This window comes from Thamnophis elegans, chromosome 3 (assembly GCF_009769535.1).
Source record: "Thamnophis elegans isolate rThaEle1 chromosome 3, rThaEle1.pri, whole genome shotgun sequence".
NCBI lineage: Eukaryota > Metazoa > Chordata > Lepidosauria > Squamata > Colubridae > Thamnophis > Thamnophis elegans.
In genome coordinates this window covers 44,979,214-45,006,192 of record NC_045543.1, presented here as the reverse complement: position 1 = coordinate 45,006,192, position 26,979 = coordinate 44,979,214, and the positions used below count along the sequence as shown (strand labels likewise).

General features: G+C 41.3%; 2 protein-coding genes across 5 annotated transcripts in view; one reads left to right on the top strand and one right to left on the bottom strand.

The window, feature by feature from the left end:
- Positions 1-2,266, bottom strand: part of B4GALT1 (beta-1,4-galactosyltransferase 1) — a 47,994-nt gene extending 45,728 nt beyond the window's left edge. Inside the window, exon 1 of the mRNA XM_032212667.1 lies at positions 1,579-2,266. Coding sequence (XP_032068558.1) covers positions 1,579-1,813 — 235 coding nt within the window. The 5' untranslated portion in view covers positions 1,814-2,266. The remainder of the gene's footprint in view (positions 1-1,578) is intronic.
- LOC116505438 (cystatin-F-like) lies at positions 362-26,813 on the top strand. Of its 4 annotated transcripts, none has more exons than XM_032212673.1 (5): positions 2,210-2,297; positions 18,829-19,017; positions 21,108-21,280; positions 24,968-25,087; positions 26,642-26,813. In XM_032212673.1, the coding sequence occupies exons 2-5, from the start codon at positions 18,948-18,950 to the stop codon at positions 26,717-26,719; spliced, it is 441 nt and encodes a 146-aa protein (XP_032068564.1). In that variant the 5' UTR covers positions 2,210-2,297; positions 18,829-18,947; the 3' UTR covers positions 26,720-26,813. The 4 variants fall into 4 exon arrangements, with proteins under 4 accessions (XP_032068563.1, XP_032068564.1, XP_032068560.1 ...); XM_032212671.1 differs by adding an exon at positions 9,968-10,040 and having other exon boundaries at positions 2,228-2,297; positions 24,968-26,813; XM_032212672.1 differs by lacking the exon at positions 2,210-2,297 and adding an exon at positions 362-884 and having other exon boundaries at positions 24,968-26,813.
- Positions 26,814-26,979: the final 166 nt, after the last annotated feature.

The following is a 26,979-nucleotide window of genomic DNA, read 5'->3' as shown; positions in this document are numbered from 1 at the left end:
TAAGCTTTTCTCCCCCTCCCTCAGCATGGCAGCTTTGAAGCTTATATCACAAAAGAAAGTCACTAACAGTGTTAATTCCCGTTCATAAACAAGTTTTCTTTGAAACTGGGTTCTTTAAAAAAAAAGACTATTGTAAAATCAAACAGAAGGAAATGAACCCTTAGCTAAAGAGAGTGAGAACCCCCTGGGATAAATGTGCCAATTCATTTCTAATCAATTTTTGATTTAATTTTGAATTGCAAATTAAAAAAAATATTTGTAATAGTGCAATTGAATAAAATGGAAATAAAAAGTAAAGCTATCAAGAATAAAATGGAGCCAATCCATTGTCATGGAGAGCAGGGATCTGCATTGTATCCACAAAGTTGGCATGCACGGCCTAAAAAATCACCATACCAGAGGCAAAATCACTTCAAAGAACAGGGGCAGGGCCCTCATCTGACAGAACCTGTTACTTTAGATCAGGGGTCACCAACCTTTCAGACCACAGGGACCACTAAATTCAAATTTTTAAACCCCCACGGACCACTAATATTAATTTTCTAAAAAGATAGATAGTATTTTGTGCAATATAAAAAATGCAAATAATTTCTCTGTGGACCACCAAAAAATTTTCACGGACCACTGGTTGTTGACCAATGACCAGATCACTTTGGACACACTTGCCAAAGAAAGCTGTCCTCAGGTAAGACGCAAAGGGTCCAGTCACAACTCATTTCCAGCAATCCAGCAGAACAAATCCACTTTATCTGGGGGAGGTTCCTCCACCTTCAGCAACGTGGCACACATGATTCATCATCTGATAATCCCTTTGCAAGAAAGCAGCATTTTGGAACTTTTCCATCTCATCATTCTACTACTTTAAACAAAGTTATCTCTGTAAGGTAGGTGAAACTAACTGAGCAGGAAGAGAATGACTGCAACAGAAAAAATAGGTTCTGTCCAAACTATTTATATATGCACTGTTGGCTCATAATTCATGTCCTCATCCCATTATCCTCTCTTTATCTGTGAAGTCAGACAGATTTCCTCCTGAACAATTGGGCATAATAAGAGTTAGCAGCTACTCAGAAATAAGACCCGTCTCGACTTTAGGGAGAGACGCTCTGTGTAAAATAAGACATCGGAGGAAAAGAGAATGGACCAAGTCGAGTCGGGCAGCTTCTCCTTATTACGAAGTCTGCCAATCTGCAAGGCGAAGTTTTAGCTGAACGCGGGAAGGCAACGCGCTCCGGGCCGTGAGAGAAACTTATCTACTCCGCGCTCGGCCACGGCGCTTCCCAGCGGCATGGGGCGAGCGGCAAAGGAAGATCCCGAAGCGAGCGGCTTTTTGAGAGGAGGGAGGCAGGCAGGGCCCGAAAGAGACAGGAACAGGAAACAGGGTGGAGGAAGAAAAGTGGGGACTGAAGCAACGAGGGGCGATGGGGCAACGGGTTAAAGGAGGTTTCGAGAAGTGAAAGGCAAAGGCGGGCGGGCGAAACTGCGGGGAAACCGCGGGGCGAAGCGAAAGCCGGGGCGGGAGAGAAACGGGCGCGCCCTCGGTCGGGCAAGGAAGAGCTCGCGGAGATCCGCACTTACACAGCAACGGGGAAGGGTCGGGACAATCCACGGCGGGCTTGGAGACATTGGCCGAGAGGAGTGCCTCCGTCACCCGACGGCCGAAGGTTTGGCTGCGAGGAGGCGGCTCCGGGGTCCGCTGGTAACCGAGCGTGTTGCCCCTCAGGTAGTAGAAGAGCACAGCCGAGAGGTGGAGGGCACAGAAGACCACAAGCAGGCGGCAAGCCTTCTGCAGCGAAGCGCCGGGCAGATCCATCCTGAGCGAACTTCACTGAGCTAAGTCGGGCACGCGGGGACGCCTCATGGCTGCGCCCTGGAGCAGCAGGCCGGAGCGGCAGCGAAACCGCTAACAGCGCTCTGCCGCTCGCCTGCCAGCTGCTGCAACCCACTCGCCAAGGGAAGGAGGAAAGTCGTAATGTCAGGCTGAGGCTCCTCCTCCTCCCCCCCCTCTACAGCTGCTACTGTTGCGGCCCCTCCTCCTGGGGAGAAGGTTGCACCAAGTCGAGTCCCGCTTAACCCCGCCGAGCTTCAGACGAGGAGCCGCGTCGTCGACGTTCGTGGCTCTGAGCGGAAGAGGCTTAACAGGGCCCCAGCTGGAACTTTGGCTATCACGAGTTTGGGCTCGTGTCGCAATTTGGCGCCGGAACGCACGCATCCTCGGCGTCCGCCAGTTTTGTTGGCTGCCTGTAACATCAACTGGTGGTTCGCGGGAGCGAGAGAGAGTTCGGTCTACAACCAGGGTGACTGAAGTTTGGTGTTTAATCAAAACGAGCCAAAATGTGCTTCGTTAGGGGTTTAACCCAAATAAATCATGTTAGCTAGGTGTAGATAATGTCGGTTTTACGACCCCGTAGGCCAGTGGTGGGTTTCAAATTTTTTTAGAACTTCTTCTGTAGGTGTGGCCTGCTTTGTGACTGGGTGGGCATGGCCAACTTGTGAAATGTGGTGAAACTCACTTAACAACTCTCTTGTTTAGCAACCAAAATGTTGGCTCAGAAACTCTGGCATTTGAAGCAGGCAAGTCTTAAAGCTGTCAAGTTACAAGACCTTTGCATCCCTAACCCTTTAGAACCCACCCACCCCAGGGTGTTCAAACTTGACAGCTTTAACACTTGTGGACTTCAATTCCCAGAATTCCTCCTCCAGTCATGTTGGCTCAGAAACTCTGGCATTTGAAGCAGACAAGTCTTAAAGCTGTCAAGTTACAAGACCCTTGCACCCCTAACTCTTTAGAAAAAACCCCCAGGGGTGTTCAAACTTGACAATTTTAAGACTTTAAGGTTTAGATAGGACTCTTAAAGGCGGGCAGGGCGATTGGTGAGTCAGCCAATCAGTGAGCAGCAGGCGGGGAAAGAATGGGGCAGACGGGTGGGGGGAGGGAGCTGGAACCGGTTCTAAATGGCACATTTTTTGGAACCTCTTCTATAGAAGAGGTTAGAACTGGCAGGAACCCACCCCTGCCATGGGCTGGCTTAATACAACACACTACACTACTAGCCCAACAAACCACATTCTGGCTTTGTGGAGTGTGAGCTATTGGAGAAGCCACCCACCGTGGGATTTACTTCTGAGTGATAAAGGCAGAAGCTTGCTGCTAATATAGTTTAGTTTCGCAACTGCCGACTGTGTTGAGAATGTCCTATATTAAGTCTTGTCCCTGGTAGAAAAAATATCTTCATGTAATAAACTTAGGCTTTACAGCATGGAACTTTTCAAATTCAGAAGTGCCACTTCTCATATTTTTACAATTTTTTTATCCCGCGTTCATTATTTTTATAAAAAACATAATTTTATGTATGTTTCTGCACCACTCACTAAATGCAGCCTGCCACACCTGTGAAACAGGCTTGTAGAACATGACTAATGTTGTCTTCTGTTCATCTCCTTCTCATCCTGAATGTAGCTTTTGTTCTCCTTAGTAGGAGGTGGTGTGGGTTGGTTGTTTGCTTACTTTTAGTTCTGTTGCACAAGGTGTGGCATTTCACCCATCTGCAAGGCTTCATTCAATGTAAGGTACTGGTATATGTCTTGGCTCTTACTAATTGCCCTTTCCCTGTTGGTAATGCTCTCTTGCCATTAGTCTTGAGCTATCAAGATGTTTGTGTCTCTTCCGGGAAGCTTTCCACATGAAGCATGAGCTGGGTTTTGTTTTGCCCAGGCATTAACATGGGCTCTTTCTATATCCGAAAACACTGATACCCAGTTCACACCGTGCCCCCAAAAAACCAAGCCACCAGTACACTATCACAAAATGAATGTGCATAGATCATTCTGAGGGGAGAAAGCTTATTCAAACAAGATTTTGGTATTCTTCATTCTCATGTTGGAAACTGCAGTATGACAACTATGCCATTTGGTGAGAGAACTGTATCCATACTTGCGCACAGGTTCCAACTCAAGACTTCCCAGATTCTACATGCTTGAATGCCATTATGCATTTTGAATACATGAGTACAGATTTCTCAATTTCAGGTTCTGTGAGACAACCATAAATCATCTCTAAGATATATCTACAGCAAAGTATCAATTGCTTGGATGTTATCCATTTACCTTTAGTCCACATTCAATTTCAGCACCTCTTCTTTCTTGACCCCTATCTCTTCTTGTAGCACAATATTTCAGAAGTACCTGATTTCCACTGTACTCTGTGTTTATATTTTTCCTGAGTTATGCACTCTTACTTCCAGGTAACAAAGTGGATAAAAGCATGATATTCTGTTCATCCCATTCCCTTTATCTTGACAAACATTTGTTCTTGGAATAGACCACTACCTTCCCACTAGTATTTATACATTTTAAAATCTCTTTCTGTTTTCCTTTTTTGGTAAACATTTTACCAAATTCAATTATAGGTACTCCTTGACTTATGACCAAAATATCTGTTGCTAAGTGAAACATTTGTTAAATGAATTTTGCCCCATTTTACGACCTTTCTTGACATAGTTGCTGAGTGAAACTGCAGTTGTTAAGTTGTTAACACGGTTGTTAAGTGAATCTGGCTTTCCCATTGACCTTGCTTGTAAAAATGGTTGCAGGTGATCACAGGACCCCAAGACACTGTAACTGTCATAAATATGAATCAGTTGCCAAGCATTCAAATTTTGATCATATGGCTAAGGGGATGCTGCAATGGTCGTAAGTGTGAAAAATGGTCACATAAGTTGCTTTTTTCAGTGCCATTGTAATTTTGAATGGTCACTAAATGACCATCAAGATCTACCTGTACTTGCTTTAGTTTTTTTGTCATTTATATATGTCATTTCATCCATTTGTTCTACTTTTCATGACAAACAGAGCCAACATGTTCCCTAATTCATTTTCAGAGCTATCCTGCCTGTTGCATCATAAAATCACTGTCCTAGTTAACAACACAGTTTCCTTTGGTTTATAATTTACATACTTTCACTTCCTCATCCAGCTAAGCTCTACCTTCACTGGAAACCTTCCTTATACATTGACCCATAAATGGTTAAACAACTAAGGGGATATCATAACCTCCTTGTCCTATTTCCTGTTTAGCTTTGAATTGTTCATATTAAGTCTTGCAACTGCTTAATTCAATTATATACTGCTGTTAGTATATTCAGCCACCAAATATCAAATCCATATTTGCATAAGACATTCTGTCATTCAAGCCAATTAATTTAGCAGTTGCTCATACTTCACCAAGCAAAGGTCAATAGCCTTTCTCACATTTATGTTCTTTGCAGTGCTTTGCTACAGAATAAAAATCTGGCCTACATTCCCTGTTCCTGCCTAAGGATAAAATCTGCCTTTCCAAAATTCATCGTTATCTTTCATACCTTGACAGTCAGAATTCTGCCGAACACCTTCCCAGGCACATGTAGTACAGTAAAAAATTATCCTATAGTTCAGCAGCCCCCCCCCCCAGCTTTTAGGGACCAGGGACCCGTTCCATGGAGAGAGGTTTTTCCCGTGGACCAGAGGGGGTGTGGGTTTTGCATGCTGACTGTATACTGTGGTTGGGGCTTCGCTTGTTTACATGAACCAGTTGCTGGCATGCTGCACACTAGTGCTGGTAAATGGACCAGGATTGGGGACCCCTACTACAGTTTGTAGCTTTCATTTGGGGATCAGTGACAGAGATGGTATTCAACAGGTTCTGACCAGTTCTGGAGAACCAGTTGCGGAAATTTTGAGTAGTTCGGAGAACCAGTAAATACCACCTCTGACTGGCCCTGCCCCCATCTATTCTCTGCCTCCCGACTCTCAGCTGGTCAGGAGGAAATGGGGATTTTGCAGTAACCTTTGTAGTAAACATTTTTGAATCCCACCATTGATCAGTGACTGCTTCTTTTCTAATTGTCAGGCATCAATGCAGTCTTCACATATGCCATGCAAATCCCACAGTCGACTTTCATTTATATTTTTTGGTTTTGGTGTTTTGGAGACTAACATCTAGTGCACTTGTTTTAGTATTACTCCTTAATGTATCACAATGATTTCTGTGCAAATCTCTAAACTACTTCTTCCATCACTCTCTCACTTCAATTTTCATTTTTTTATTTTTTATTCCAGGCATACTTCTGGATGCTTCTTATTTAGTCTTGACACACTTCCAGACTTTTTTTTTATTTCCATCAAAATCACTCTGTCTCTTCCCTGCCTGCTTAAGGCATTGTTAAGCTTTGTTTGATTCCTCTGCATATGTTGTTTGTGAATATATTCTGATCTTTCTCTGAAGCTCATTTTTCACAGCATTCTTTCCCTTACATATATTTTTCCACTAGAATGGCACATTGTATTAAGGCAAATGATCAAAACATTAATATGCTATAAGTATCTCTATGGGGTTTTTGTGCTGTCTGAGCTCAGTGGTTTTCTTGCAGATGTTTCGTTACCAAACTAGGTAACTCATACATTGAGCACTGATTTTGTTACATAGTTTGGTAATTAAATACAAGAAACCCACTAAGTCTACAAGAAAACCGCCCTGAGTCTCTTTGAGAGTAGGCGGCATACAAATTAAATCAATCAATCAATCAAAACCACTAAGCTCAGATAGCACCAATGACCCCCTAGTTCAACTCTGAGCTCTCTTCTATAAGTGTCTCTATTGTTGCTGTAAATTTGGGGGGGGGATTTCTAGGTCTACAGTCAGCTCGGAACTCTGGGAACTGAGGTCCAATACTTTTGGAATGCCCTGGTGAAAAAGGTAGAGCTTTCATGGCAACTTCTTCTAGGGGCATCTGTACCTGCACAATGGGTGATCACATAAAGAGCCTTTATTTGGAAGCAAGAATTATTACTTCATCTTTTGGGAACATGTTTTAAATCCTAAGGTTTAAAGGTTAGGGAAAAGTACAAGGTGGAAATTAGTGCCTTAAGTTACTGTACCCATTTGCCCCTTACTCTCATCAAAACCTGAGCCCAAAATTTCTAGCATGAATCAGAATACAGCTGGAAGGGACCTTGGAGGTCTTCTAGTCCAGCCCCCTGCTCAAGCAGGAGAGCTTATACCATTTCAGACAAGTGACTGTCCAGTCTCTCCTTAAAAAACTCAAGTGATGAAGCACCCACAACTTCTGAAGGCAATCTGTTCTACTGGTTAATTGTCCTCACTGTTAGGAAGTTTATCCTCAATTCCAGGTTGCTTCTCTCCTTGACTAGTTTCCATCCATTGTTTCTTGTCCTGCCTTCTGGTGCTTTGAAAAATAAATTGACCCCGTCTTCTTTGTGGCAGCCTCTCAAATACTGGAATATCTTCACTATGAGGAATTCACAACAGGAAAGTAAGGGTGCCCGTGGATATAAGTTAACAGTTGTATTTACAAGTACATTCATGTGTGCACTTATATCATTATATGGTACAATATAGTATTTAAAGAAAAAGTGTTCTTTAGAAAAACTGGAAGAAAAAAAAACATATTGTAAGCAATGAAAACAGACCTGGTGCAACATGTGCAAGATATTCTGTTCTCTTTCCTTAGCAACAATATCTTCAGCAATTTTCAGAAATACTGGTAATATCAAACCAGAATTCAAAATTTTTCAATTTATCAATTGTTTCCCCCCCCCCCTGCCCTGCTTGGTAGGATTCAAAATTTTTTACTACCAGTTCTGTGGGCGTGGTAGGGGAAGGATTTGCAAATGGTGGGGGGGGGAGGGACGGACCATTCTTAATCATGAAATGGATCGCCTTTGACTTGAAGCTTGTAAATAGGCATAGACCAGCAAAACACATTGTCCAAAATTAAATGTAGGGAACATTGTTTCATTAGTGAGTTGCAAAGTTTCAACACAGTGTTCCCAGAAGCAACTGTAAAAAATAGTTGAATTCAAGCAATCTTAGTATGTGTCATGAAATATGCTTGAATTCTTTTTGTAAGTAGTTTAATAAACATATTTCAGTGTATCTGTACTTACTTAGAAGCTGCCCTCATTAAGTTAAATGCAATATATTCCCATATTTGTACAGAGCTGTCATTTAAATCCTTAATGTTAGGTTGAAATGTCTACAAGTTCCAGTGTAGTTCCTGTAACTTGTAGAACTACAAGTTAACATCAGCTCTTCTTTTATTGTGCTGTTCATGTTTTTAAAAGTATTTCCTGTGCAAATAGAATAGAGTTCTCCAGGCTTTTTACTCCTTTCTTGGGCCTCTCAAATACTGGTTGGGAAGATAAACCTAGATAATTGGAGCATACACTGAAGGAATCTGTATCAGAAACCAGTATACAGACAAGCTATTTCAGAATACACTAATGCAAGGGACAGTCAGCAGCACAGTTGTTAGCAGTAGATCATAGGCTAAGTGCATTTAACCACAGCACTATCAAGCCTAAACAACCCCTATTCCCCCCCCCCGCCGCCGCTGCCGCCCTGCTTGGTAGGATTCAATTTTTTTTACTACCAGTTCTGTGGGCGTGGTAGGGGAAGGATACTGTAAAATCCCCACTCCAGGGGAAGTTTACTGCAAAATCCCCATTCCCTCCTGATCAGCTGGGACTCGGGAGGCAGAGAATAGATGGGGGTGGGCCAGTCAGAGGTGGTATTTATAGATTCTCTGAACTACTCAAAATTTCCGCTACTGGTTCTCCAGAACTGGTCAGAACCTGCTGAATACCACCTCTGCCTTGCCTCCATGACTTCACCTTCATCTTGTCCCCATCACATTAAGGAAACAGCCTTAAGTCACTGTTAGCTCTACTGGGATTATGGTAGTGTTCTTGGATCTACCAAGAACAGCCTCAAGATACAGAAAATTGGTTATGCTTTGTCATCTATGATCTTGGAGAAAAGCCAGGAAACTGGAAGCAACTGAAGCGATAGAGGGATTGGCAGAGGGGGCAGCAAAGATAGAATATGCATGGTTGCAAAGTCAAGAATGGGTGGGTAACTCAAATCTGAATTTATTCCTTTTATATCCACACTGCATACCCAAGCTTCTCCTATTCTATACTCATGCCAGCTGGAGAGATGCAGATAGGATTAAAATTAATCTAAGCTTTATAACTAATGACAAAGTGTGGGTGCTTCATCACTGGAGATTTTTAAGAAGAGACTGGACAGCCATTTGTCTGAAATGGTGTAGGATTTCCTGCCTAAGTAGGGGGTTGGACTAGAAAACCTCCAAGATCCCTTCCAACTCTATTATTTTGTTATTTCCCTACCTTTCACAAGCATTTTACAAATGGGAAAGCCTCCCCCTATCAGTTGAATGTCTTCCTACATTTAAGAATGACCACACTGTCTTCTTAAAATCCAAAAATGTCCATTGGCTTAATGCGGAAGATAATATTTGGACAGCACATCAAGTAGACAAAGATCATCAAAATGAGATACATTGCATTTTTGTATCAAGTATATTTTCATCTCCAGTCTGTTTTTCTTCTAAAAATTTAAATAGAGCATTTGGGTGGGGGCAATACCTGCCTGCCTATGCTTTTTTAAAAAATCAAGTCCAGCTTCTCCCACATTATTTCAGAATTAAGATGGGAAATGGAATAGCTGAAGCGTATTTAATCATCCTTAACAGGTATAATATTAGCTGTCCTCTTTTCCTGGCAACCTTGCTTTGCAGAATAGTATCCGCTATAAATGATACATGAAAGTCTCAATTTAGATAAATATCACTTAACTGGGGAATCAGAAAATATAACTTTTTTTCTGACAAAATCTGATTTATTTCATTTACGAAGACAAGGACCTTGCCAGGCACTGTTCCCTAAGTAAGATTTAGCAGCTGCCATAGAAAAATATATCCAAAGCAAGGATCTCTCTAGAGTTTAGTAGACTTAAATAACCTCTAGTTTTAAAGAAGACCTTTGTCAATAAACTTTAATTGGATAAAAGAGCAATTAGGTCCACCTGCTCCTCACGATCAAACTTTCTCCCTGTTTCTAACCACGAGTTTACCCCCTTGTTTTTCTTACTACGCTACTTATACAGAGAAAAGTTGTACCAGTTGAATGTCTTCCTACACTTAGCAGTAACAAGCAGAAGTTGCCTATTAGAAATACAGGTAATCCTCAATTTATGACCAAAATTTATGTTGTTAAGTGAGAAATGTGTTGAGAAATGTGTTAATGTGTTTGCTTCATTTTACGACTTTTCTCCCTACATTTGTGTTCTGACCCCCCCTGGACGGCTCATTAACAAACGCAGACAAACTTAAAAGGAAGGCTTTACTTTATCAGTTTTCAGTTCAAACTGGTTTCCAGCCCAGAAATAACATAAACATAAATCTCCAATAAGAATTCAAAACAAAAGCTCTTACAAACGCAGCCCTTCTTCCACCGTCTCCATGGATCAGATTTACATGAAAACACCAAAGCATTTATCCAAATGTAACAGGCATAATCACGAGTAATAAGCAGGCAATATTGTACCAAACATGGAATACACGAAGAAACGTTGACTCCAGCGACTGGGGCGTGGCAGCATCCCTCCTTTTATCTCCCAACTTGCTTCTAACCACTCCCAGCTGCCTAATGAATCTTGATCCCGAAAAGACTCTCAGCAGAACTGCTGAGTCACAACACTATCCCCCACCGCAGGGCCCTTTCCCCGGGGTCCGATGGTCGGGATGACGTGTCCCCAAGATGACCCGCACCCATTTCCCTTGGTGCCTTTTTTATGAATTCCAAACCTCTGTAGGCATAGCCCCCTGGAATCGCAACTCTTTCGGTATCTGGTGGCCACCATGTTTCCTTCTGCCCTTCCCGGCGTCGAAACCCCATCCAGGGACATCCACCCTCCACAAGCCTGACTTACCACCCCTCCTACCGTCGGAGGTTGATGGCAGTTCTACCAACTGTGGCCAAGCTTTCACTCCCTGTCTAGGGTCCTCCACCCTCTGCAAGGCTGATCCACCAACCCCCTTTCCGTCGGAGGTTGACGGCAGCTCTACCGACTTCGGCCGAGCCTTAACTCCCTGTTTAGGGTCCTCCACCCTCTGCAAGGCCGACCCACCAGCCACCACGCAATCCCCTCCCACAGAGCCTTTCCCCTGGCTTCGATGATCGGGGTGTGGCCCAGAAGGGTTGGTGATGGCCTCCCCAGAACCCCGTTCAAGACCCCGGCACCCCACAGGGAACCCAGAGACAAAGTCCAGTGCTGCGGGAACCGTAGTCGACAAAGACTGGAATCTCGGCGGAGTTCTCTTTGTAGACCTGGCCCAATGACACTGGGTACATGACTGCATGCACCTCCGTACGTCATCTTTCAGATGGGGCCACCAAAATTGACAGGAGGCCAGGCGCAATGTCCGAACAAACCCCCAATGTCTTGATGCAGACGTGCAATGAATCTGCGAGAGCACCTGTCGACGGATGTGCCCTGCGGGAACATAGAGCCAGCCCCAACACTTCAAAAGATCCCCTTCCAAAGTCCATGGGGACGCTGGCCTCACTTCCGCCTTTTGTCACTCCACCCAGTCGTCACCCCGCTGTGCATCCCGTACCAGAGACTGCATGCTCCCGGGATGACAAACAGCAGCACAGGTTGCAACGGGTAGAACAGTCCGAGGTGGAAGCGAGTTCGCAGGGTCGGAGTTCTGTACTTGACTCGGCAGGGCCTCCGCCCTGGGACTTCACACACCCCGAACGCATGCTATCCTGTGCGAACGGGGTAACACGGCCGCACCAACGTGCTGGTTGTCCGACTTGATCGTGCGTTGCTGAGGGACGGTTGCAGTCCGTGCAACCCTTCGGTTCTTCTTGGGGCAGCTTCCTGCCAGGTGTCCAAGATCCCCACAGTAAAAACACAATCCCTCTGCACGTCTTCTGTCCATCTCTGTCCGTGACACCCGAGGTCGGACAGCACCCAACTCCATGGGCTCCTCCCACTTCACTGCAGTCTCTTGCTGAACTGGCATGCTGGTGGTTTCCTGGAATACCCGGCGAGGCCTTCGCCTCTGCAGCCAGGCATCTATCCGGAGGCACAGGTGGACCAACGCATCCAACGTCGGTGGCCCGTCCACCCTCGCCAGTTCATCCTGCAAGGCCTCAGACAATCCATCTTGGAACGTGTCCATTAAAGCAGGTTCATTCCATGTGGAATTTGGCTACGTAGCTTGAATTCAGACACATATTCTTGTAATGACCCAGTGCCCTGCTGCAAGGATTTCAAACTTCTGGCAGCTGTTTCCCCTTTGATCGGATCTTCAAATATCCGTTTGAAATGCTGGCAGAAGCCCTGAAAGTCATCCAACAGAGGGCTCTGTTGCAATAACAAGGGCGTGGCCCAACAGGCAGCCGTGCCTGAGAGCAAACGTATCATGAATCTCACCTTCGTCTGGTCAGTGGGAAAGTCCTCTGCTCTCAAGCTAATAAACAGCTGACATTGTCCCAGAAACGCATTAAACATTGCCAAACTTCCATCATATTTATCTGGCATGGCAATTGGGCACTTCCTCCTTTGCTGGGGGGGGGGGGTCTTGCAGCTCTCTGCAACTGCTGAATTTGATCCGACAACATTGTTATTTGCTGTGCCATTAATCTACTTTCCGCCATGATTTGCTCCATAATTACTGAGATTAAGGCTGGTCTTGTCTGGAGTCAATCTGTTCTGACCCCCCCTTGACGGCTCATTAACAAACGCAGACAAATTTAAAAGGAAGGCTTTACTTTATCAGTTTTCAGTTCAAACTGGCTTCGAGCCCAGAAATAACATAAACATCACTCTCCGATAAGAAGTCAAAACAAAAGCTCTTACAAACACAGCCCTTCTTCCACCGTCTCCACGGATCAGATTTACATGAAAACACCAAAGCATTTATCCAAATGTAACAGACATAATCACGAGTAATAAGCAAGCAATATTGTACCAGACATGGAACACACGAAGGAACGTTGACTCCAGCGACTGGGGCGTGGCAGCATCCCTCCTTTTATCTCCCAACTTGCTTCTAACCACTCCCAGCTGCCTAATGAATCTTGATCCCCAAAAGACTCTCAACAGAACTGCTGAGTCACAACAATTTGTCAAGTGAATCAATGCAGTTCTTAAATTAGTAACATGGTTGTTAAGTGAATTTGGCTTCCCCATTGATTTTTCTTTTCAGAAAGTCACAAAAAAGGATCACATGACTCCGGGACACAGGAACCGTCATAAATGTGAGTCAGTTGTCAAGCATCCAATTGTAAATCATATGATCATGGGGATGCTGCGACAGTCATAAGTGTGAAAAATGGTCATGTCACTTTTTTCAGTGCTGTTGTAACTTTGAATGGTCACTAAATGAATTGTTAAAAGTCAAGGACTAGCTATATACGTGGTCAGCTAGATAAACTGTTGCATATTACCTAGTAAATGGATGCAGACACTTTATCCTTTAATTGCTTATCTTGAATTTTCTTGAGCTCTGTATTACAAGTACTGCCTAACAAAGATTGTCCTCATTCAACAATCTTGCTTATAAATGATGGCTTCCTCAATTAACCCAGTTTTTGCATTTGCATGATACATTAAGCTAAAAATTGCCACATGCCCTCAGGTGCATATGTCTCACTGGACTAAAATAGAGTTTCTTGTTTTGCATCCTTTATGTCCTGGAAAATTACTGGTGCTAAGAGTTGGGAGCAGTACCGGTAATTCAGATTCCCCAAAACAGCAGAGCGTGCTAAAGTTATCTAAAATAGAGTTGGGGAGTTTGTGCTACAGTATATCGTGGGAATCCAACTATTTTCTTCTTGTGTATATCAACCCATACTGTTGATCAAACACAATGTGCCACTAGATTTGTCTGAGCTATGTTATATCTATGCAATCCAGGTTTGAGGTAATGTGGGAACTTACCCCAAACTCTGATTTAGTTGCGATTTAAACCTGTGGCTATGCAAAGATGATTTAGCAAGTGACATGGTGTGGTGTAAGAATTACCAGGACTACCATTCAGAAAACGGTGCCTGGGGATGCTCTTGTCACACCTGTCAGCACTTTTGCAGACGTCAACCTGCAGCCACAAAGGAAAAAGAAGAGCTGCTTTAAGAAGCTTGCTAAGAAAGGCTACATATAGTAAGAGCTGTGGTGGCCCAGGGGTTAGAATGCAGTATTACAGGCTAACTCTGCTCACATTGCCTGGAGTTCGATTCCCTAGTCAATCCTGACCAGTTGACTCAGCCTTCCATACTTCCAGTTGGTAAAATGAGGACCCAAATTGTTGGGGGCGATAGGCTGACTGTAAACTGTTTAGAAAGGGCTGTAAAGCACTGTGAAATGGTATATACGTCTAAGTGCTACTGCTATTGCTACATCAATGCCCTCACGTATTCCAAAGTACCTTTTCCCCTTTGAATCCCAAGCATTGCACAGCCCTGTACTTACTAAACCAGCATTCCCGAGAGCTAGCAGGATGGGAAAATGTGAACTTATGTGATAGATGAAACCTATTGTGGTGGTGTAGTGGTTAGAATGTAGTACTGCAGGCTACTTCTGCTGGCTGCCGGCTGCCAGCAGTTTGGCAGTTGGAGTCTCCCAAACTCAAGGTTGATTCAGAGTCTTCCATCCTTCCGAGGTCAGTAAAATGAGGACCCAGATTGTTGGGGGCAATTTGCTGACTCTGTAAACCCCTTAGAGGGGACTGTAAAAGCACTATGAAGTGATATATAAGTCTAAGTGTGCTATTGCTATTAATGTGCTTCAGGAAGGAGGCAACCAACTGTTTGGATGAGACAATACTGCCCTCTGTTGGATTATGCTTGTCCGCATTGCTTTTATGGACTTTGAAATGACCATTGAAATTAGGATATTCAGCCTTATTCTTTTACAGTCAGATGTTATTAGCTGAAAAAGATTATAGTTGGGGGTGAAATACATTTTCACCAGGAAAAATTCGGAAGAAAAGGGTAATCCACCTTGCACTGTTTCATTGTGTATGGGAACCTGTCAGAGTTGACCAGTTGTAAACATTTCCATAATGGATATTTTGATACAGTAATACAGATAGTCCTTGACTTATAACCACCACTAAGCCAGTGGTGAAATTCAATTTTTTTACTACCGGTTCTGTGGGCGTGGCTTGGTGGGCGTGGCATGGGAAGGATACTGCAAAATCTCCATTCCCTCCCCACTCTTGGGCTAGCCAAAGATGGTATTTCTCCAGAACCTGCTGAATTTCACTCCTGCCACTAAGCCCAACATTTCTGTTGTTAAGCAAAACTGTTCCTTTTTATAGCCATTCGTGTTGCAGTTGGTAAGTTAATCACTGCAGTTGGTTAAGTTAGTAATATGGTTTATTAAGTGAATCTGGCTTCCCCATTGACTTTACTTGTCGGAAGGTCTCAAAAGGTGATCGCAGGACCTCAGGGCACTACAACCATCATAAATATATACCTGTTACCAAGCATCCAAATTTTGATCATGTGACAGTGCGGATGCTGCAACAGTAGTGAAAAATTGCCGTAGATCACTTTTTTCAACACTGCTATAACTTCATTGGGGCTGGAGTTGCTGTTATGCTAGAACAATCTGTTGAAGACTTAAGACAGTTGAAGAGCATTCATTTTGAATCAAAGACAGACAATATGGGCATGGAGTATGTTTGCAAGAAGCTGGGAATGGGAGGAGAACAATACTGCCTATGCCTGTACTCGTAAAGTGGTGAATGGGCAGTACTGGCAATAAGCCAAGCTAGAAGTGTGAATTTGTCCTCCTTTCCTCCTTTCAGAGAATAAAGTAAGCCATTAAAAATAAAATCAGTTTATGAGCCTCTGTAGCACAAACATGTCCTGGCAATCTCTTCTTCCAGCAAGTCTTCAGAATGTTGCCTTCTTTTGATTCCCAGCTCATTTCTGAGGCAGCCATAAATTATCCTTACTTGTTCCAATGTTAGTGATTTACCTCTTACCCAGGGGTGGGATTCTACTGGTTCAGACCGGTTCAGACGAACCAGTAACTCCAACAATCAGCTGGGAGAAAACCGGTAACTCCAACGATCAGCTGGGAGTGAAACGGTTCGCTCCAATGATCAGGTGGGCCCACCTGCCCACCCCTGTGCTAGTCTCTCCTGTATTTCCTTTGTTTGAAGCCCAGCCAATAGGCGCGGCAGAGAGGATTGTTGCGCCTCAGCTGTTTTACTAATCGGGACTGCAGTAGAAGGTAAGTTTTAGAGTTGTTTTGAAATGAACTCTGCGCATGCAGAGCATGCGTTAGCGTATGTGTGAGAGAAGTAAGCATGTGTGCACAAAGCACGCACTCAGCGAACCGGTTGTTACACTGGTTGAATCCCATCACTGCTCTTACCCTGACACATTTTTGCAATAATGACAGTACATTATACAATTCATCAACATTTCTCTCAGTGGCAGAATCAGGTGACCGATAGGGAGAGTTTAATTGGCTCAACGCCTATTGGCCATGCAAGGCCAGCTTCAGCCTGTTATCTCCTCTGGACTCTGGTCCCTCCCATTCTCATTTGAGTGATTTTTCAAACTGGGCTTCCCTATTCCATTAATTCTCTGAACCAATCTCCAGCTCAGTGAGCTGGCTTTGGAAGAAGGGTCAGCAACCTAAGAACTGAGAGGTCCTGGGGATACAACAAGAGGGAGATACTATTCCACAAAGTGTCCCATACATTTAGTGCACTTTTAGGCTATTTTTAACGTTGGGTTTAATGCAGTTTGAAATGGCAGCTTACAGGTTTAGTGGGAAGGTTGCATAGAACAATAGGACAACCCCCTCCTGCCTCATCAAACAGCCTCTACAGAGCATCTCCCAGTTGTTAGGGAGACCATTTTTAACTCACACAGGCAAAATACTTACAAAAATCCTGGAGTGAATTTTAATAGATAGCTAAAAATGTTGAACTGTTCATCCTTCAAAACTTGCCTCCTCTCCATCTCATGCTAAGGTGATAAAGGAATGTTTTCCTATTGGTGGGTAAAGCTGTATTTAATGAAAGGGGGAGGAAACACAAAGCTGGAGTGACCTCCAATCCTTTTCTTCATCATGTCCTATATGAGGAACCACTGTTGGTGACCTCTTGCCTGTAGCAAGATAGGGACTACCAGTGCAGAGTTCTGGTGGTGAGGAAGAGCCTCACAGCTGTGAGGAAGAGCCCCATGAATGCCTCATCCTAATTTTCTTTCAACCTCTCCTTTGGGAATTTATCCTTCTTGGAAATTTTATTTTCCTGCTCCTTTGAAAAATGCTATCTATGACCTCATTTTCTCATCATGGAAAAAGCTTTGGACGCTTGCAAGCTTGGAAAAAAATAGTCATCTTTACTGGAAACTAAGTTTTATATAGATCAGTGCATCGGGCGGTTATCTTTGCATGGTCTAAGAGGGGAGAAATAATAAATCATGAAGTTAGATGATGATGATCAATAACAATAGCAATAACGCTTAGACTTATATACCATTTCACAGTGCTTTATAGCCCTCTCTGAACGGTTTACTCTGAGCATATTGTCGACAGCAATCCGGGTCCTCATTTTATCAACCTTGGAAGGATGGATGCAAGAACCTTGAGCCTCATAAGATTCAAATTGCCAAATTGCAGGCAGCTGGCAGTCAGCAGAAGTAGCCTGCAGTACTGCATTCTAACCACTGCATCACCAGGGCTCATATGCCAAAATACAATAAAATTAAACTTTAAATATATGTAAAATGAATAGAGGGACCAATTTGAAAACTATTTAAAAGTAAATGAATTGTTAGTTAAATATTTATACTATCATTTCCCATTTGTACCTTTATAAAGTCAGCGAAATACTTCACTCATTCAGTAAACGGCAATATAGAAGTTTATGCCATAATAAATTTGCTGACCATTCAAAGGGTACAGGTGGCCCTCGACTTATCACAATTGAGTACAAAATTTCTGTTCTTGAGACATTTGTTAAATGAGTTTTGCCCCATTTACAGCCTTTCTTGCCACAGTTTTAAAGTGAATTATCACAGTTGATAAGTTAGTCACATGATTGTTAAGTGAATCTGGCTTCCCCAAACATTTTGCTTGTCAAATGGTTGCAAAAGATGATCACATAACTTTGGGACACAGTAACGGTCATAAATATGAGTTTGAATTTTGATCACATGATAATGAGGATGCTACAAAGGTCGTGTGAAAAATTGTGTCATTTTTTCAGTGCCATTGTAACTTATTGAACAGTCACCACAGGAACTGTTGTAAATCGAGGACTACCTTATAAGGTACTCCTCCTCCTCCTTTACTTCAAGAGATCACATTGACCATTTCTTTGCTAATGAGTAGTTCCCAAACCAGCCTCAAAGTATATACAAATCTGTTATACTCCCTCACTTCCTTGGAAAGATGTCAGCTGACTGGCAGAAATCTGGAAACATCAAGGCCAGTGGGATAATTTTCTATCAGTCGGAGAATAGGTGAATTCATTGTCTTTCATTTCAACCTATTTCATAGGATTATATTCTGGAGGAAAATGAATGTCACCTTCAGCTCCTATAGGAAAGGCAGGGGTATAATTCAAACCAACAAACCAAATTTTGTAACTCTGTGTTACAATTGTCTACCAGTTCCTTTTCTGTTCTGAAAAAAAGTATGGATTTTGCAAAGGCAATTATGCAGAAGTTAGGAAATCACATGGAAATTGCCGCTGTAGTCCTAATGACTTCCACAAAAGATTTTTTTTTTTACTTTCCAAGTGGGGTAGTTATCTGCCAGCTCATAATATACAACACAAATAGATCACCATTTTTGGAGGCAAATTATTCCACTGTGTGTATTTGTTTTACACTTTTCTAAAACTACCCAGTAAAACTGTTAATCAGAGTTATGAAAAAAGAGAAGCTAATAGAAGTTATATCTTTTTTTAAAAAAAAACACAGGCTGTTCCTGACCAATGAGAATTTCTGAACAAGCATTGAAAATCCCCATTTCCTGTTTTGGGTGAAGGTACGAAGTTGCCACTTTGCTCCAATTCTGTTTATGGTAAAGCAAGACAACAATGTTCTTTGGATGGAGGATAATTATTCTTTGCTTTCTGCTTCTCTATGGTGTGCCCAAGTCTTCAACTGGTAAGATCAGAATGTACCTTAAATATTCTGAATAGGTTGCATAAGAGAGGAAATGTTGATCTTCCTAATGCTGTTTAATATTGGGTGGATTGTTAGCTTATGACAGCAAGCAGTTGAATAATTCCATTTCCAAAGCCCGGCCATTGTGAAATGTCCTTCAAACGGTGGATTGTTTATTCAACAAGTTTATTTTTAAAAAGTATGACAACTTTATGAATACATTTGTGACATTAGAGTCTCTTATGCTAGAAAGTTCTCATTGCTCATATTGCTGTGCTGTCATTATTTTTATATTATTATCATGATATATAGTTCTACCATGGAAAAGGGCAGCATTTTGTTTTTTATGGCTCATTTTGTACGATCATCAACAAAACCAATTAAATAAACCATCAAATGAGAATACACAGAAAAAGCAGAGGCAGGAAGCTTAAAAATGATCTGGGGCTTGATAAATTACTAACTTGCTCCTTCCATTGTAGTGTTTGTTTAAAGTACAATTAAATGAAGCTACATTAGAAATAGAGTGTAGCACTGACATTTACGTTGCTTTAGATGTTAAGAAGGAATATTTAATATATGCGGATAAGTGACATTTTTCAGGGAAAGAGGAAATACAGTACATGCTGATGCAAATCGATACTTCAGTGAGCCACCCACTAATTTTTTTTACGAGTTGCAAGTACTGTTTGTTTTACTGATAACAACAAGCAAAACAGGCAAATAAGTGGCTTGCTTATAATCTAATACTGGCTGGACTCACAGGCAAACTTAACCACAAAATAACCCACCACATTTTAGTTCAATGTGCTATTTTAATTTAGCGAAGGTGATTAGTTTATGGTTCAGAGTTGTTGAAAACCAGACAAGTGCTTTAATTCTGTAAACCAGAGGTTACTATTGAGTTCTGCAAACACCCTCACAAAGTATAAGGCAGAGGTATAACTGAAACATTGACCCACAATTTGTTTCTAAATTTCCTTGTATTTTCTTCCCATAATCCTTCTTAAATTTTGCCATTGCCCATTCAATCCAAGGGTGGGAAGTAAACTTGGAGACAATCCTTAGCCTAGTAAAAAGAAAGAAATCATCTGATAAAATATTTCTTCCCAGGCTGAGAGTTTAAAATAATTGTCCATTTGTAAATTGTTATTCTTGCACAGGTGACCCTGCAAAAAAGGCAGTTCCCTATTTCATTGATTCAATCTGGATCTCCTTTCCCTGTAAAGACAATAACAGCAACAGATGCCATTCAGCCTACAAGAAAAGAAAATCAATGACTTTTTAAGACAAACCAGAGAAGGGTTAGATAGATCTTTTCAAAGCACAATGAGATAGGAGAATATTTCTGGACTCCTCAAGGGCAGATAGGTGACTCCATGCACATTAAATGCAAAAATTTATTATATAGCTTATTGTATTTGGAGCTATGTTTCAGTCCTTGGCTTGCTATATGTTACTTGGAATTTACAATGAGGGTATGCCCTTGTAATTCATCCGTAAGATTTAGGATTTATGGAAGTATACAGATAGTCCTCAACTTAGAACAGTTCATTTCCTGATGGTTGAAGGTTACAACAGCACTGAAAAAAATGTCTTATGACAGTTTTTCACACAACCATTGCAACATTCCCATGGTCATGTGATCAACATTCAGATGTTTGACAGGTGATTCGTAATTATAACGATTGCAGTGTCTTGGGGGGTTATGTGATCACCTTTTGTGACCTTCTAACAAGCAAAGTCAACGGGGAAGCCAGATTCACTTAACAACCGTGTCGCTAACTGCAACTGCAGTGATTCACTTAACAATTGTAGTAAAAAAAGTCATAAAACATGACAAAATTCACATAACATATATTTCGCTTAGCAACAGACATTTGGGGCTCAGTTGTAGTTGTAATTCGAGGATTACCTGACCTCTCTTTGTGCTTTGAGAGGACACATTGCGCACTCTAGGGAGTCATATGTGTGTGTATTGCATAAAGACATATATTCTATCAAAAGAAATAAATCATCTGATAAAATATTTCTTCCCAGGCTGAGAGTTTAAGATAATTGTCCATTTGTACATTGTTATTCTTGCACAGGTGCCTCTGGGCAGTTCCCTAATTCATTGATTCAACCTGGATCTCCTTTCCCTGTAAAGACAAATGACCCCAACGTTCAAAGAGCTGCTAGGCTTGGGGTTTATAAATACAACAACAGTACAAATGATATATTTTTGTTCAAAGAATCTCATATAAATAAAGCCACAGTGCAGGTAAGTACTGCTTGATTCTTATAGCAATAAATGCAGTTAATTCTTTTGCTGATTAAAAATGCAAAATATAACTTGCTTTTTTGTTCCTGTCCTAGTGAGAGGGTTATTTTTCTCCCCTTGAGAAATGGTACAGGTCACTGATAAGGAGGCTTTTGTGTTCTCTTCTCTCAAGGAGGCTTTTAATATGCAAAAAAGGCATAAGGAGCTTAGAGCTTTTTCTTAACTTTTGAATTTAGCCTGATCACCAAACATATTCAGTGCTATGCTATATGCCCATCAATGCTATGAATCCAATGCCTAATCTAGTAATAATCTAATACTTTAATATATACCTATTCCTTTGTATGTTATGAATCTAAGTCATAAAGAGCCCTATAAATACAGTATGCCTCAAAAATGCTTTTCAAAAGATAACTGGACTTAAAAAAAAATCCTTGAAAACGTTTCACTTCTCTTACAACAGCTGTTTTATTTCATGAACTGAAGTTCAACTGAAGAAGCGAAACATTTTCAAGGAAAAACCCAAGAAAGTCCAGTTCCCTATTGGAAAGCACCTTTGGGATCTGGATGATTGAGAAGCTTTTTTTTTTCATTTTCTCCAATGAAACTTTTTGATTGGTTTATCAAAATATAAAATACAAACAAAAATTTAAAAAAGTAATAGAAATCTAGGGGGAGGGGGAAGGCAAGAGTTGGTGTAAAGATGGTAAAGGAAAGAAAAAGGCACCAACTTCTTCTTTAGCACACTAGAAGATAATAACGTTACAACCACAACTTTTTATTTTTATACAACAGTATGTACAAGCCATTTCTATAACAATAAACCTATCTAATTAGTAAAAGCAAAATCAAAGTTTCTTCTTTTTTTTCATTGCAAGCACAAAATCTGGAAGCAATTTCAAAATAGAAACAAGGTTAGATATATTTTCTTCTTTGGATAAAATAATCAATTTGACCATCTCTACTTCTCTTTGCTGTGGGGAATAATATATGTTTCTGTTAATTCATTAATCTTCAGCATATTTCATGCTAAGAGAATCCTCTATATTATTTTATTTTTTTAATTCTAAAGGAAGAAAACACTTTTTCTATTTTTGATATTTTACTAACTTTAAAAAATATTCAAGGATTGTATATAAAGGGGGAAAAGAAACCATTTTAAATTCAGAACCCAAAACACAAAACTACATTAGAACTTTCATTCAATTATATATATCACACCAATATATATCCAATTAACTCCAGTTAGCTCATTGAATTCAAATCTCTCCCTTGATTTTATCCTGATGGAGTAAAGCTTTTCCTTCTCTTATTTTCAAATTTAATCAATAGTATTTTATAAACTTTGAGAATTATTCAACATTACATAAAAAGACAGAAGATATGCATTTACAAACTCATTGTATATATACAAAACTAACTTGAAGCTTTGTTTCAATACATATATTAAACTTGTAAAAATCCATCCTAACTAATTACGTCATTAAATTTAAGTCACTCCCTTCAGCTTATCTTCACAGAATGAAATCTGTTAGATACTAGCTACAGTTATAATGGTTTCCACCAAGGTCCTCTGTCGGCAGGAACAGAGGTTTAATTTCATTGGTCGAAGGGTCTGACAGCTCCCTATAAAAGGGCTGCTGTCAGACTCAACCTTCGTGGATTGTACATACTTGTTCTGTTACAATAAATAGCTGTTGTTGTCTTTAGCCTGAGTGTGCCTTTCCATTACCCGATCTAACAAAATCTATTTCTTCTCAGGAGTGTCTAGCAAATCTCTTTTCTTCAAGAAATTCTCAACCTTATTTCTATCCATGAAGAAAAAATCCCAAACTTGACCTCTTAAAAGTTGTGAATTTACTTGGCACTCTTGTTTCAGTTGCACTGAGAGGGTTATATTCAAACCATCATCATAATAAAAGTTGGTGTCAAATTTATATTCCAAAGATACAGTTCAGTTATTTGCATTGTGCAGCATTTGTAGTTGAGTTGACACGGTGGATTGAGAATTTTCCACCTCATTGTGTCTCTTGTTCTTTTTTAATATCCTCTGTATAATTAGTATCTGATTTATGCTATAAACTGATTTATGCTATAAATGATTTTCTGTATAGACCCGTGATGGTGAACCTATGGCAGGCATGCCACAGATGGCACACAGAGCCATATTAGCTGGCACGGCAGTTCTCAACTCTGGCACGTACATCTGATTTTTCGGCCTTCTGGAGGGCCAGGAGACACTGTTTTAGTCCTCTACAGGCTTTAAGAAAACCTCCGGAGCCTGGGGAGGGCGGAAAACAGGCCCAATGGGTCAACCGGAAAGTTGAGAATGAACTTCCGGTTGACCCGTTGGGCCTGTTTTTTGCCCCACCCAGGCTCTAAGAAAGCTGCTGGAGCCTGGGGAGGGCAAAAAATGGACCTATCGGAATTCAGCAAACGGGCCATTTCTAGCCTACGGGGGAGCAGGGGAAGCCATTTTCACTCTCTCCATACTCCAAAAAAGCATGAGCATTAAATTATGGGTGTGGGCGCATGCACATGTTTTTGGTACCAGAAACAAAATAGGTTCACTATCACTGTTATAGACCCATCAAAATTTTTCTTGATGACAGACTCCAGTTCAGAGTTAAGCATCCTCATAGCTTCCTCTATTGGTCAAAAGTATTACTTATTTGTTTATTCCTTTTTCTAGCTAATCAAGAGTTCATGAAAATTGGAAAATTTCAACCACAACAAACCAACACAGACAGTCCTATTTTTTTTTTCATTTGTCGCCTGGGCTGTAACAATTTTTTTAACCACATTGAAGTCTGTTGGGTCTGTTACTACTAGCTGTTATTCTGAGTGCAGCTGAAACATTGGTTTTGCACAGTCTTACAGTTGGAGTTGGGGAGGATGAGGAAGGTATCTTACAACAGCTCTGCTTCCTCTTTCTTCCCATGTCGGTGTGCTGGACATGTCGGTGTGCTGGAATCCATCCCAGCTTCTTCTTTACCAACCACACTGCTCTTTCTCCTAGCAGATGCTGCACCCTCTCACCTGCATCTTCTTTTGCTCTCCTCACCCACTCATGTATCTCCTTCCAGCAGATTCCCCCCTTGCTCAGATGCCATCAGCCTGCCTATTCCTTTTGTAGTTGGAGCCCCACCCATAGTTCAGTGCTCCTCCTAAGGTCTTAAAGTCCACAGGAGAAGAGAACAACAAAGAGAAGGAAGGCTGGTGTTCACCTGGCAAGATGGAAAGTCTCCTTCAAACCACACTTGGTTCAGGCATTGGTTGTATTCTTGCTTTCTGAAAGAAATAAGCTAAGCTATTGTTTATGATTTGGTCCAGCAGCTGTCACAGCTGTGTTGATGGCCAGATAAACCCAGATGGTAGTTATACTTTTTTTATTGTGAAACTTGTTCCAGTGTTCTCCAATTCCTGGCTAGATAAGACCTAGCATAGACAAGAATTTGTTTTCTGATATTATAGCCTCTATCCTTTGAAATTATTATTTTTAAAAATAATTACACAAAATATTTGCAGATCAACTTGTGAACAGTAGGATGAGTGTTCTCAATTGCCTCCAGTTTCCTCACCATTTCCCCCCAATCTTTTTGACCGACCTCTCTTTGGCCTCTGTTCTCTTCACTTTGCCTGTTCTCAGTGCTCTTTAATAATATGAAAACTGATGTTATTTTTTAGATTGTGAAAGGAGTGAAATACAGACTGGATGTCGATATCTGCCGGACTGTATGCAGGAAAAGAATACCACATCCCAACTTGGACAGATGTGATTTCCAGAAGAACAAGATGCTGCAAAAAGTATATGTTCAACTTCTTTGCACTGTTCTAAGAAATCGGGGTTGGGTAGGAATACCAGATTTGGACTCTGAAAATCTGGACAACCATTAGATAGCAGCAAAGAGCAATAATTTTCTGTGTGTCCTTCTTGCCTTCTACCACTCGTCCAGAATTTTGTAGAGGACAACTAGTAGCAATAGTAGCAACAACTGAACAGCTATTTCTCCACAATTCATTTTGCATGGGATTCACTCATATATTTTGAACACGTAATCCTTTTTCAGTGTCAACTAATAATTTTAGTTCTTGTCATTTAGCAGAAACAACAGTGTTGCTCAATCTCCTGCTACATTGTTAATTAGAATGGCCTTGAGGCCTCTTTTTCTTGATGTTAGAAGAGTGTAAGCAAACATGATAAATTCTCTGCTTCACTTTCTTATATCTGCATTGTCCAAGTTTGAGGGAACTGTGTTGCTTCCAGGATAGGTTTCCTGAGTGACCTCAGCAATTGCCCCAAATTCTCCAAATGAAGCAAAGAATAATTTATTTCATGGAACAGCTTTGAATTTCCCACAGTGAAAAGATGCTAGATGAAAAATTGGGGAAGAGGGGAATAATTAAAAATAATAAATAAAACAACAAACCTTGAGGAGCAAGTGTTAAGTAAATGAACATCAAAGAAATGCACAATACCGGTCCTTGCCTAACAATGGTTAATTGGGTGTAGCAACTCCACCACTATGAGATGTGGTCATAAAAATCATGTGACTGGGCCCATTTATGATGGCAGTTGTGTGCAATTGTTATGCAAGGAAATCACGTGATCTTGTCTTATGACTTCCTGCCAGTTTTCCCATTGACTTTGCTCATAGGAAGCCAGCAGCGAAGGTCACACAGATCACGATCACACGACCAGAGGATGCTGCAAGTGTCTGAAATGTGGACTGGCTGCCAAATACCCAGATTATGATCGCATGACTGTGTGGAGGTTGCAATAGATGCAATTTTGAGGATTGATCATGAGTTTCCTAGTACAGCAATATTAACTCCAAATATTGCTGAACAAATGACCAGTAAGCAAGGACTACCGATTTGAAAAGAACATCATAGGCTTTTTTTGCTGAGACCTCTTCAGTTCAGGAACTACTTTTGATTGCAGTATCCTGTCACTTTAGTGGAAGGAATTGAACTGTGTTCGTATATGGAAAAGGAAGATGGAGCAAATTGTTTCTGCAGAGGATGTCCTTCTAAAATACATTAGAAGGAATGTACATTACTAATATTTATTTACTGTACAATGTTTATTATTAAATGCATATGCCACCTCCCAATGATTCTTGGAATAAATTAGGTGGAAAAATTCCTTTGAAAGCCGTTGTTTCATAAGATGACATTGCAGTAAGTCACTTATTATCACATTGACTGCCAGGCTGACTGCAAAAATGCAACATCTTCTTGTATAACTTTTTAAATAGCTGATGATAGAATTATAAAGCAGTCAAGGCAATTTTCTGCCTTTTTTCTTTTGTCTGATTTAATGCCTTTATTTGTTTTTGTCCCCCCCCCCCCCCTCAGAAATTCAAATGCGATTTCGAAGTCTGGCTCATCCCTTGGCAGCAGAAAGTCCAGATCCCAGTCATGTTCTGTCACTAATTGGTCTCTAATAAACTGTGTAGATATTGCATGTTTACTTTTTTTGTCAACTGATACATCACAAATTGTCCATAAAGACACTGGATTGCCAATAGCTATGGAGTCTTTCTTTGTTTATTTTCTAATGGAAAAGAAAGCATGCATATGCATCTCCCGCATGTGCGGCAGAGACCTGAAAAATAGCTGGACGGCAGGAAGCGTGCATGCATGCGTGGTAGAGCTGAGCTGGGTGACGGCTCACATGCCCACTGAGAGGTCTC

Coding starts and splice junctions, on each gene's coding strand:
- LOC116505438 (XM_032212672.1), top strand. CDS start 18,948: ATGTTCTTTGGATGGAGGATAATTATTCTTTGCTTTCTGCTTCTCTAT. Junction 19,018..21,107: donor TGTGCCCAAGTCTTCAACTG/GTAAGATCAGAA, acceptor ATTCTTGCACAG/GTGCCTCTGGGCAGTTCCCT. Junction 21,281..24,967: donor TAAATAAAGCCACAGTGCAG/GTAAGTACTGCT, acceptor GTTATTTTTTAG/ATTGTGAAAGGAGTGAAATA.